This window comes from Budorcas taxicolor, chromosome 11 (assembly GCF_023091745.1).
Source record: "Budorcas taxicolor isolate Tak-1 chromosome 11, Takin1.1, whole genome shotgun sequence".
NCBI lineage: Eukaryota > Metazoa > Chordata > Mammalia > Artiodactyla > Bovidae > Budorcas > Budorcas taxicolor.
Genome location: NC_068920.1, coordinates 155,167,023 through 155,179,921, shown reverse-complemented (window position 1 = coordinate 155,179,921; position 12,899 = coordinate 155,167,023). Strand labels below are relative to the sequence as shown.

Sequence of the window (12,899 nt, the reverse complement as noted above, 5' to 3'; positions counted from 1 at the left end):
TCTTAGCCAGTCCTGATTCTGGTTTCTTTTTTAGCAGCTTTTCCTAAATAAGGCTACTGTAGTAACTCCAAAATTTTAGTACCTTACTAGGGATTTATTTCTGACTCTCATGTTATAGCTACAAGTTGCCTGCAGTTCTGAGGCCCCATTAAATGTGTTTGACTGTGTGTTCCAGGCTGAGGAACAGCCTTATCTTGGTCTTAGTTCAGAGAGAAAAGTAAAAATGCTGAACCATGTAATACCTCTTATATCTTCTTCTCAGACATGTTGTAGATAACTTACATTTCACTGGCCAAAGCAAGTTATATAACCAAGCCCAAGGACAAGGATATATAGTTTCATTTTTGGGAGGGGCGGGAACAGTTGAGAACAACAATACCACCTGCATATCCACTTCTAGATTTAGTCCCTAAAGCAGTGTTTTTCCAAGTGCTGAGTTCTTAGCTGAAGACAGACTTGGAAGTTAACAGTATGTAAGATCACCCAAGGTCAGGGGAGATAGAGCTGGAAACCCCATGGGAGAAGATCTACAGAGGAGATGAAGAATGAACTGTCAGAACCAGGAAAGAGAAACAGGAAAGAACGTGTCCTGGACCCCCGCAATACAACTGTTTTTGCTCTAAAAATTGTAACTTTTAAAAATAAATAAGGCTGAATGCAAAATGCTTTAAATCTGTCCAGTTTGTATCATCATAAGACTTAATTTCCAAGGAGTATACAGGTTTTAAAATTAATAGATGTTTACTTGTCATTACAGAGATTTGCCACAATATGGACAGAAGCAGTGGCAGTCCTATTTTGGAAGAACTTTTGATGTATACACCAAACTCTGGAAATTCCAGCAGCAGCATCGGTAAAGGATTTTTAAAGTTTTATGTTAGTCACAGTTTTGACCTTTACTACCTCCGTGCTTTTTATTTGTTTGTGTATCTCATTTCATCTTTGTTACCAAAAGAAAATAAATTGATTTTTCCCCCTATTTATTTTTTTCAAGTGTAATAGTATCTGATTTTTAAAGACAATATCATATTTGAAATGATTCAGATTAAGTAGGTAGGCAGATTCGTGATTTCATTCTGAAATAGGTATTGTTTATTGGCCAAAGCTAGTGGGGGAGGGGGTTGCTTCTAATTTCCATGAACGTAGCTCAGAGAAGTTTATTTTTATATTTCAGCATACTCTAAATAGACACTTTATAAATGGTTTTTGAATTTGAGTGCTTATGTTAAAATCTCATGAAAAATTCATGAATTTCAATTTATGTACTCAGAATTTCATGATGAATTGGGTGATACTTTATCCTGTGAAATTAACAGATTTGGTTATTTTTGAAATTTATAGTCTCTCATTTCTATTTTCTTATCTCCTATGTAAAACAGACAAGTCTTGGATAATCGATATGGCTTGAAGCGGTGGCAAATAGGGGAAATTGCTTCTAAGATTGGGCAGCTATACTACCATTATTAGTAAGTGAACTGCAAATGGGAAAAATAAAGCATTCTCCTGATTTAAACACAGCATGCAGAAGTATGCATCAATACATATCCGGTAGGAGGGAAAGCGGATGAGTTACACTTGAAATTCTAATAGTTCAGATTATCTTGATTAAGACAGCATTTTAAAGTGACCTTCCATAATCAAAGTGACATTATTTGCTTCAAAGGCTTACCTTCCAAATGGTTCATTCGGTCAGATTCATTTGTAAACTTAGAGTATGACCCTTGGTTTTAGATAAGAAAAATACTAAATGAATTTATGGTTCTTAATGGCTTCACTTGAATCTTGATCCCTTACGGAAACATAACATAACTGGTATGTTTGTTTGAATGAGTGGTTTTCAGGAGGATACTTTAAAACCGGTCCTTGTATGCTGTGTCTAAAAGGGTATGTGAAGTCAATAAAGATACTTTTGACTACATCTGTATAGTCCCACCCATGAGTCAATGAAAGAAGAGAGCTCCATTTAGGATCCAGACATCACATTATCATTAAGTTGTGTGAGGCATTTCATAAAAAGGCTTGGACCATTTGTAGTTTAGTTGGCCAGAAAATTCCTTCCTCTTCCTGTCTTTTGGCATGCCACTCAGATTCCCACCATTAAAATCACTTTTCCTGGTAGAATATTTTCTTAAGAAATCCCTTGTAAAACTAGCAATGTTATTGTGTGTAACTATGTGCTGTGCTTAGTTGCTCAGTCATGTCCGACTCTTTGCACCCCCATGGACTATATAGCCCGCCAGGCTCCTCTGTCCATGGGGATTCTCCAGGCAAGAATACTCAAGTGGGTTGCCATGCCCTCCTCTAGGGGATCTCCCCAACCCAGGGATCGAACCCAGGTCTCCCACATTACAGGTGGATTCTTTACCGTCTGAGCACCAGGGAATCCCAAGAATACTGGATTGGGTAGCCTAATGCCTTGTCCAGCGGATCTTCCCAGGAATTGAACCGAGGTCTCCTGCATTGAAGGTGGATTCTTTACCAGCTGAGCTACCAACTATACTTCAATTAAAAAAAAACACAACCAGAAATGTTGAATAGAAAATCCAACTTATCAGCATCCTGTGAAGATTAATATGTATCAGGGTCTATTTCTCAGTCCACTGGTCCCAGGCCTTTAACCCCAGGAAAGATTTAAGTGAGTAGAATGCTGTTTGGAGAGGCCCTTTGAAGAATGAGAATAATGTCTACTTTGGGTTGCTATCAAAAAAGGCTTGGGAGCAGAGGGGAGGTATTTTTTTTTTTAATTATAATTATTATTGTTTTCATACATCTTAAGGGTGATATGATTATTGCTTTGGTGATTCAAATCTAGTGTAGTCGTTCACATCCCTTCCAGTAGAGGAAGAGAGGAGTAACGAAACAAGTATTTATCATGATGAAGAGTCTGAAACACTGTCATACTTAAGATTTTCTTTCTCTCTCGTAGCCTACGCACATCTGAGACCAGCTATCTGAATGAGGCTTTCTCCTTCTATTCTGCAATCAGACAGAGATCTTACTATTCTCAAGTCAATAAAGAGGACAGGTATGCACCTACTGTTTTTAGAAAGAGGAAGATAAAGCACTGAAACTTTTTAGTGTGTGGAAATTAGGCAGAAAAGCACACATTTATTTGTAACTTTTATTCATTTAATGGGCTTTATTGAGTGCCTGCTATATTTGAGGCCTTCTTAAGCATATGGAAGTGTGTTACCTAAAAGCAGTAAATATCATGGATGTTGTGACGGATGTCACAATACCAGGGTAGGGTCAGAGCCCAAAGAAGGGTGGGTTATTTCTTTATGAGAGATTGGGGCACATGAAGTCTCATAGAAAAGAAACAGCTCCAAAATGAGGCTTAGCTGATACCTTTGTTCTGTAGCCTATATCATCTTAGTTTGTATACATTCAAAACCTGTTGGAAACTGCCATTTGTCTTTTATAAATACAGTACCATTTTGCAGTCATGTAGCTTCAATGGCACCCCACTCCAGTACTCTTGCCTGGAAAATCCCATGGACAGAGCAGCCTGGAAGGCTGCAGTCCATGGGATTGCTGAGGGTCGGACACGACTGAGCGACTTCACTTTCACTTTTCACTTTCATGCATTGGAGAAGGAAATGGCAACCCGCTCCAGTGTTCTTGCCTGGAGAATCCCAAGGATGGGGGAGCCTGGTGGGCTGCCGTCTATGGGGTCGCACAGAGTTGGACACGACTGAAGCAACTTAGCAGCAGCAGCAGCTTTACTGTCATGGAAAAAAATCATGTTAAAGTTATTCATCCCCACTTGCTATGTGTCTGGCTTGGGTGGGAGAAGAAAATGAAAAGAAGCTGGACAAGTATCTCTTTTCTTTTTAGATGATTACCTTTTCATGGGAGTCTCAGACACATTTAGGGTACAGGTAGATTCAGATGAGAATAGAGTTGTTGAAATCAGAAATCTGCTGGAGAATCTTTGTTGCTATGATTCAAGAATTATTGAAAGATCTGAATGTTCTCCCTACTCCCAGTAACAGAACTCACTGTCATTATCTAAGTGAAAAGATTATATTCTGTTAGAAAAAGAATGATGTAGTTTTGACATTTTTCTAGAGAATACTTTGTGGTTGGCTGTCATAAGCTTTCCAGCTAAACAGCAACATTTTTGGGAAAGCCCCACTCTGGTAAATCCCCTTCATTCCCTTGCAAATCTTGTTCAGACTTGTCTGGAGAAATTTTCTTGAAACAAAGTTATGTAGATGCTGAATTCTGCATTTTCCCCCAAGGTCTCTTTGGCTTTGCCTTACTTCATGAAGTTGCATCAGTTACTTTTCTTTCAGAATTTCTTACGGCTTGCTTCACGTATTTTCACTACAGATATATTTCTTCCAACTCCCTTTTTTTTTGCATTACTGTTGTATAATTTCTCTGAATTCTGGGTGAGGTAAATTATTTTTCAAAAATACAGAAGGGGTATATAACACTTTATTGAGTGAAAAATACATATAAGCAAAGAACTATTTTAAGCAATAGTAAAATACCTTGTATAATTCACTTTTATGCATTTTCTAATTTGACACAAGGGAAATTGGTCTTAGGTCGCTTGGCTTAAAACCCAATAGTTTGACTTAATAAAATCACTTTCTGTCCTAAGAGCAAACTAGCCCATGTAACTTGTTTCTCTGTGCTGCCTCCTAGAGGGGGGCAGATGAACAGAGCTAGAATCACTTGGAACCAGGACGATGAAATCTCTTAGGCTTAGTATCAAACTAACTTAGAATCAAAGGACACTTCAGTATATAAAATCTTGGTTTTGTTCCCTGTACCTTAGGAAGGAGTTTGTTCAGTTGGTAAAATTGGTTGTTTCCTAGTTCACACAGGGCTAGGGGGCCATCAAGGTAGCAGTTGGTGACAGCTGCTAAAACCAACAGCTGGTAGATTAAAACAAAGTAAGAAAGTATTCCACAATTTCACAGTTGCTTTAAGAGGCGTCTCTCCTCCAGAAGTCAAGTTCTGCCTGCATTGTCTCAGTACCGAAGGAATATGTCAAAGCCAGGAGGAGTGGTACGTTCCAACGATCCCCAAAGTGACTGCCTGTCACCAAATACAAACAGCTTTCAGAATATCTCTGTTCCATGGCCTGTCCTGTTGAGTGGAGGAGACATTTGCACATAATCACTTGTCCGAGCTGTAAGCCCCAATGTTTATGAAGGACGAACGCTGAACCTAGTTAGAGTTACGATAAGGAGAAGGTGAAGTTTCTGAGCGCACAGAGGCTGGAGGAAGACGTTGCAGTCAGCCACCTCGAAAAACAATTTCTCAGGCAGATGTGTCAAGAGTCAGCATCTTACAGTTAGTGGTCCTAGCAGGTTGGACAAGGCTGCAATTCTGGCATGCCAGAAGGACTTTGTCAGAGAGAATCTTGATGGCCCTTCTGGAGGTGACAGTACTGGAGTTTTGTTTGATAGTGGAAAATGTAGATCTGAGCTTGAAAACCTGGCCACATCCCAGTCTCGATGCCTATGAGGAGGACTTGATGTGGACCCTTCCCAGTGAGATTCACAGAGGACTTCTTCCTCTGCAGCAGGCAGAAGGCTGGGGGCCGTCATTCAGGTTTTCAGGCTTGATAGGATTGCTTCTCAAGTGTATTGAGTGGATGACCTCGTATTTTCCTGCCTACTGTCTTCTCGTCTTCCTCTTTATAGTCTTAATATAAACATTACTCTCTCTGGGAAGCATTCTCTCACCAAGATCCAGTCTTGTGGGCTCAAATAGCATGTTTTGTTTCTCCTGTTGATAAAATCTTGCCTTTCTCTGCCCTCTGAAGCCGAATTTAAAAAATATGGAGACAGAGTTGAGGAAATAGAAAGGTGGCTTAAAGTCCTCAGCCAGCCTAGGGGAGAACACAGTAGGCTTCTGCCTCCAGAACTGTGTTGTCCCCCCGCCCCGTGAAGAATCTGGGGCAGAAAAGCAAATTTAGTTACAGGATGCTGATTCAGTTCAGTTCAGTTCAGTCGCTCAGTCGTGTCCGACTCTTTGTGACCCCATGAATCACAGCACGCCAGGACTCCCTGTCCATCACCATCTCCCAGAATTCACTCAGACTCACGTCCATCGAGTCAGTGATGCCATCCAGCCATCTCATCCTTGGTCATCCCCTTCTCCTCCTGCCCCCAATCCCTCCCAGCATCAGAGTCTTTTCCAGTGAGTCAACTCTTCGCATGAGGTGGCCAAAGTACTGGAGCTTCAGCTTTAGCATCATTCCTTCCAGAGAAATCCCAGGGTTGATCTTCTTCAGAATGGACTGGTTGGATCTCCTTGCAGTCCAAGGGACTCTCAAGAGTCTTCTCCAACACCACAGATCAAACACATCAATTCTTCGGCGCTCAGCCTTCTTCACAGTCCAACTCTCACATCCATACGTGATCACAGGAAAAACCATAGCCTTGACTAGACGACCTTAGCCGGCAAAGTAATGTCTCTGCTTTTCAATATGCTATCTAGGTTGGTCATAACTTTTCTTCCAAGGAGTAAGCGTCTTCTAATTTCATGGCTGCAGTCACCATCTGCAGTGATTTTGGAGCCCCAAAAAATAAAGTCTGACACTGTTTCCACTGTTTCCCCATCTATTTCCCATGAAGTGATGGGACGGGATACCATGATCTTCGTTTTCTGAATGTTGAGCTTTAAGCCAACTTTTTCACTCTCCACTTTCACTTTCATCAAGAGGCTCTTTAGCTCCTCTTCACTTTTTGCCATAAGGGTGGTGTCATCTGCATATCTGAGGTTATTGATATTTCTCCCTGCAATCTTGATTCCAGCTTGTGTTTCTTCCAGTCCAGCGTTTCTCATGATGTACTCTGCATAGAAGTTAAATAAGCAGGGTGACAATATACAGCCTTGATGTGCTCCTTTTCCTATTTGGAACCAGTCTGTTGTTCCATGTCCAGTTCTAACTGTTGCTTCCTGACCTGCATACAGATTTCTCAAGAGGCAGGTTAGGTGGTTTGGTATTCCCATCTCTCAGAATTTTCCACAGTTGATTGTGATCCACACAGTCAAAGGCTTTGGCATAGTCAATAAAGCAGAAATAGATGTTTTTCTGGAACTCTCTTGCTTCTTCCATGATCCAGCGGATGTTGGCAATTTGATCTCTGGTTCCTCTGCCTTGTCTAAAACCAGCTTGAACATCAGGGAGTTCACGGTTCACGTATTGCTAACGTCTGGCTTGGAGAATTTTGAGCATTACTTTACTAGCGTGTGAGATGAGTGCAATTGTGCAGTAGTTTGAGCATGCTTTGGCATTGCCTTTCTTTGGAATTGGAATGAAAACTGACCTTTTCCAGTCCTGTGGCCACTGCTGAGTTTTCCAAACTTGCTGAATTAGCAATGGTTAAAATAAAAACTAGGTGTGACCAGGCCTGCTCCCTCTTCTCTTTCTTCTTTGTTCTCAGGAAAGAAAAGAAAAACGCATTCCTCTTCTTTCCCTTTTAACTGCAACACTATCATTGTAATATTTATTCCACTGTTTTAAGTATTTATCTGTCTCCTCTATATTTTACATACGTTTCTGTCTATAAGATCTGTGAGGAAGGGACTATGTCTATAGTTTCTTTTTCTAATAATTTTAATCTACTATTTAGCATAGTACCTGGTGCATCTAAGTTTCAGTAGATAGTTGTTGAATAAATTAATGTATGAATGAACAATGTAATGAATCATTGAGTAAAAAATGTATTAAAAAACTATAGATTATATGAAACAGTGTTTATAACTGTGCAAAATAGGATCAAAAGAGTTTAAAAACTATCAGAAAGTTAGAAAAATCAAGTCACATAAATTTGTTTTTAATCTAATGAATAATTTTCCATTTATCTACCATAGACCTGAGTTGGTAGTTAAGAAGCTACGATACTATGCAAGATTTATAGTAGTTTGTCTTCTTCTCAACAAAATGGATGTTGTGAAGGATCTGGTAAAGGTAAATGTATTTTAATTAAAATCCTGATTTCTGATTATTTGTTGGTAATTTTGTTTTTTAAAATAGATAAGGTTAAAATAATTTTGATAATTAAATCATTACAACTTTCAGAGCATGGTAACTTCTGCCAAGGGTAATGATGAAAAATTTTTGCAGCTCTCTTCATGTTTCAAACATACTTACCAGAGATAATTGTATTAATTTCTTGCTTTTGTCCCCTCAGCTCATTTTACATTTCATCACTCATTAATGAGTGGTTGGCAAATGCAAACAAAAGTTAAAATATTTAGTTTAAGATAAAATAATTGAAAAATTAGGTTAAGAACAAGTACAGAATGTTTTATAAAGGTGATGTATGAATGAGTTTTGGTTATTCCTTCTTTTAGTATGTCTTCTTCATTCTGTCCTTCATTAATTCAGGTAATCAGAGTTAACTGCATTCTAGATTCACTTAATTTCTGTAATTATTCCTTGCTGCGTTCTGGTTACACTCTATTCAGTTAGTGATTTCAATGACATACGTCTTGATTTTTTTGGTGTTTAAGTATAACATGCTAGTTTTTTTTTAATTGAAGTGCAGTTGATTTACAGTATTGTCTTATTTTCAGGTGTAAAGCAGAGGGATTCAGTATAACATGCTAATGTTTTGGTTTTTTTTTTTAATGAAGTATAGTTAATTTACCGTATTGTGTTAGCTTCAGGTATCTAGCAAAGTGATTCAGTATAACATGCTAGTTTTGACAAACTTTCTTTCTCTATCCCCAGTTACTAATAGGACTGTTTCCAAAAGAAACAGTATAATATCAATCCCAAAGAATTTATGTTCATTTTTTAATGTTAAAAATTGGGGGGGTTACCTTTAAGAGTTTCCTTTTAATAAAGCCATTGCTGATTAGCACTGAGCAGTGTGCGTCACTAGGTCTATGAAGATCTTATTGATGTGTATCATTTTGGAATTTTTGATTTTGAAGCAAGTTCGTGTAATTGTCACTCTTTGTTTTGGTTGTAATTGGTACTGTATATTGATAATAATCAAACTTCTTAACTATAACAGTTTCCATCAGGATTATAGTACAATATAGGCATCTATTTTATGTTTTTTTTTCCTGTAACCATTTTTCCTTTGTGATACTGTGAAATCAGGAACTGTCAGATGAAATTGAAGATTATACTCACCGCTTTAATACTGAAGATCAAGTGGAATGGAACCTGGTACTTCAAGAAGTAGCAGCTTTCATTGAGGTCAGTTCTTGACAAGAAAGGTTGTCAGAATTATATAAGTAAATGCCTATGTGGTGTACATATTTATTATGTGAATATGTAAAAAAGAAGGAATAGTTTATTACAGTGATGTTTTGTCTTGGCAATAAACCACTTACAGTATTGCTTGTTCTCCAGGCGGACCCTGTAATGGTATTAAATGATGATAATACCATTGTTATCACATCTAATCGCCTTGCTGAAACGGGAGCCCCATTGCTGGAACAAGGCATGATTGTGGGACAGTTGTCTCTGGCTGATGCACTCATTATTGGTAATTGTAATAACCAGGTAAAGAATTGTGAAGGAATTATGCTTAAAATTCACCTTAAAAAATAGCGCTTTTGATTGTTACAGAATTATGATTTCCTTGTAAATATCCTAACATCCATTCAATCCCTGGTTGGAGATCTTCATCCCACAAGACCTCCCAAACCCCACCAAAATTGAAACCTTGCCTACATGAAGTTCTGTAGAAGTACTATTTAATATGAAAAAGGATACAGTTTTTTTGTTTCTTTATTTATTATTTTTTTTTTGCCATGCCATGTGGCTTGTGAGATTCTTAGTTCTCCAACTAGTGATTGAAATCAGGGCCTCGGCTATGAGAGTGCTGAGTCCTAAACACTGGACTGCCAGGGGATTCCCAGGATACAGACTTAAACATGTGTAGTGCTAAAATGTAATAAAGTGATTTTAAAATGGGCCATGGTCATACTTCAGCCTCGTTGTTTTGCCAACAGCCAGCATGTTTTATGGGATATAATACAGGTCTCTGTGTTTACATGACTGCTTTTTAAAAGAAAAAAAAAATCTGCCTGTGGAGCGACTTCCCTGGTGGTTCAAGTGGTTAAGATCTGCATTTCCACTTTAATACCTGGTTGGGAAAGATCCCTCATGCAGTGTGGTGTGCCGAAAAAAAAAAAAAAACAGAACTGGAAATTGATGGATTAATAGATAGGGCAAGATGTTACAAAGCAAATATAAAGAAATGTTAACATTATAGAATCTGGCTATTGAGCATTTGGGTGTCACTGTATAAATTTTTTCAACTTTCTGTCTTTTAAATTTTTTCATAATAAAATGCTGGAGAATAAAATATCCAGTGTCATCAGGTACATATAAAAGTCAAAAATAACAATATGATTAAACACTTTAAGGTCTGTGTACTACATTAATGGTCAGACTTGTTTTCCTTGCAGGTTAAGTTCAGTGAACTAACTGTTGACATGTTCCGGATGTTACAAGCCCTGGAAAGGGAGCCAATGAATTTAGCTTCCCAGATGAATAAACCAGGAATGCAGGTGATTTTTCTCCCTACATTTGCAGTTCGCTGCTTCTGCTCTTCATGGAATGCTATTATTCACCACATGCCACAAGTGTGAATAAAGAACTCTGATGAGACACAGGAGAGAAAGATCAGCATAATGACAGTTTTAAAAAAGATATTTGATAAAGAGGAGGGTAAAAATAGACATTGATAATCTACGCGTCAGGTACGTTTTGTAGTCATTCCTCTCTATCCACGAGGCATTGGTTCTAGGAACCCTCTGGATACCAAAACTTTCAGATGTTCAAGTCCCTCATGTAAAGTTTTTGCATAATGTTTACATATAACCTATACACATCCTCTCATATACATTGAATCATCTCTAAATTACTTATAACATCTAACAGAATGTAAATTATATGTAAATAGCTGTAAATACAATGTAAATGTTATGTATGTAGTTGCTGGTGCACAGCAAATTCAAGTTTTGATTTTTGGAACTTCCTGGAAAATATTTTTCAAATATTTTTGATCTGTGGTGGGGTGAATCCATGGATGCGGAACCTACGGATGCAGAAGACCAACTGTGTTTGCATTGTTTTCTGTGTGTAAATATAGGAATCAGCTGACAAGCCTACCAGGCGAGAAAACCCCCACAAGTATCTGCTCTACAAACCAACCTTCAGCCAACTATACACTTTCTTAGCAGCATCTTTTAAGGTATATATCATCCAGTACTTCTTACTATGTAAGGGAAAGATATGGCTTAAATGGAATCTGAGAGTCACTCTTCTCTCAAATATTTGAGTCAAGAATTTAGGAGAAATATGAAAATGAAAACTACCTTTAGAATATCCTAACCATAGCTATTTTTGGAGTAGAAATTGCATATGACATTAGGAATGATCCTTACCATTAATTAATGAGAATATTGATTAATTATCATTCTACTTCATCTGGATTTTTCTTACTCAGCTGCTTTAGGCCTAACAGTCAATGCAGAACTGAAAAGCAGGAGCAGACTGTATAGGTGTGTTCCAAATTCAGGCTACTCTGGGAAACATTTTGGTCATCTGAAAGAACCACGGAATAGGGGATTCCGCTCAGTTTGTATATAGAAAGGCACAGACGGAAGCTTGTCTTTTAGACCTGTAGTCGGGATCTTTATGTCTCCGATTTAGGTTTTCAGAGAACATTCTTTAAATGATGTTTTTGAAGCAGAGAATACCTTCAAAACTTTGGGCCATAGTTATAGATTAATAATGAATCTCTGCTGTGTAGACAATTGCAAGTTGGAAGTAACAAGAATGATTTTTCTCTTAAAGAAGACCATAGTATGTTAAATTAGGTCCTCATTTTCCCCACAACTTGATTATGTGTTTATTTTTGGCTGTGCTGTGTCTTTGTTGTTGCACGGACTTTTCTCTACTTGCAGTGAGCAGGGGCTACTGTCTAGTTGTGGTGTTTGTTCATTGCTGTGACCTTTCTTCTTGCAGAGCACAGGCTCTAGAGGGCACGGGCCCAGTAGTTGTGGTTAGAGGGACAAGTGGCGTTCAGCCACCCGAGATTGAGCAAAAACAGGTCTGTGATGCCCTTAGATGTACGGGGCTGCACACGCACTACACTGACTGGCTCAGCATGTGCCTACCCTATGCTGGCAGGCGTGGGTAACCCGTTGAACCCCATTAGTGATGGGGATCAGGGATTGCAGTTATTCCCCATGAATGAGGAATTCCCAGTAAGTATGGGTCATAAGCTTGCGTTAAGTCCCTGCCCTTTGTACACACCGCCCGTCGCTACTACCGATTGAATGGTTTAGTAAGCCCCTGGGCTTAGTTGCACATGGAATCTTCCCAAACCAGGGATCGAACCTGTGTCTCTTGCATTGACAGGTGGATTCTTGACCTGTGAGCCTCCAGGGAAGCCCTCCTCACAACTGTAAAATGTCACGAACTTTCAATGAAACTGTTGTTTTCTGTTTGTCGTTTTGTATGTGTGATTTTCTTTCATTTCAGGAGCTGCCTGCCAATAGCGTGCTTCTGATTTACCTGTCAGCCACTGGCGTTTTCCCCACAGGTCGTTCTGATAGTGAAGGTACAATAAAGGAATGCTCCCTGTTGTGAGCAGGGCTTGAATTCTCTTTATTTTCTACAAGGCGATGGCCCATAGCCCACGAACCGTCTCACGCTTTCTAGAGAGGCTCCTAAATTTGAAACGGTCTATTTGCTGAATTGGCGGTCTTGAAGATACCTATTTTATTTGCTGAAGTCTTATTCATGGAAGTTAAAAAAATCAGTAAATTCACATGCTGCATACATATGTTACTAACAAATTTGCTAAAAGCAAACATATATATATATTATACAGGGACTAACCAATTACTGCTTCACATCACTGAATTTTTCTGAGCCTTTTGTGCGTTAGAGAAAC

The 12,899-nt window shown here is 38.7% G+C and overlaps 1 protein-coding gene across 1 annotated transcript in view; it reads left to right on the top strand.

Moving 5' to 3' along the window:
- The window catches only part of SCAI (suppressor of cancer cell invasion), a 106,936-nt gene that overhangs the window by 67,259 nt on the left and 26,778 nt on the right, over nucleotides 1-12,899 (top strand). The window contains exons 4-12 of the mRNA XM_052649306.1: nucleotides 758-853; nucleotides 1,380-1,466; nucleotides 2,927-3,025; nucleotides 7,843-7,939; nucleotides 9,083-9,181; nucleotides 9,338-9,490; nucleotides 10,402-10,503; nucleotides 11,088-11,189; nucleotides 12,485-12,563. Coding sequence (XP_052505266.1) covers nucleotides 758-853; nucleotides 1,380-1,466; nucleotides 2,927-3,025; nucleotides 7,843-7,939; nucleotides 9,083-9,181; nucleotides 9,338-9,490; nucleotides 10,402-10,503; nucleotides 11,088-11,189; nucleotides 12,485-12,563 — 914 coding nt within the window. The remainder of the gene's footprint in view (nucleotides 1-757; nucleotides 854-1,379; nucleotides 1,467-2,926; nucleotides 3,026-7,842; nucleotides 7,940-9,082; nucleotides 9,182-9,337; nucleotides 9,491-10,401; nucleotides 10,504-11,087; nucleotides 11,190-12,484; nucleotides 12,564-12,899) is intronic.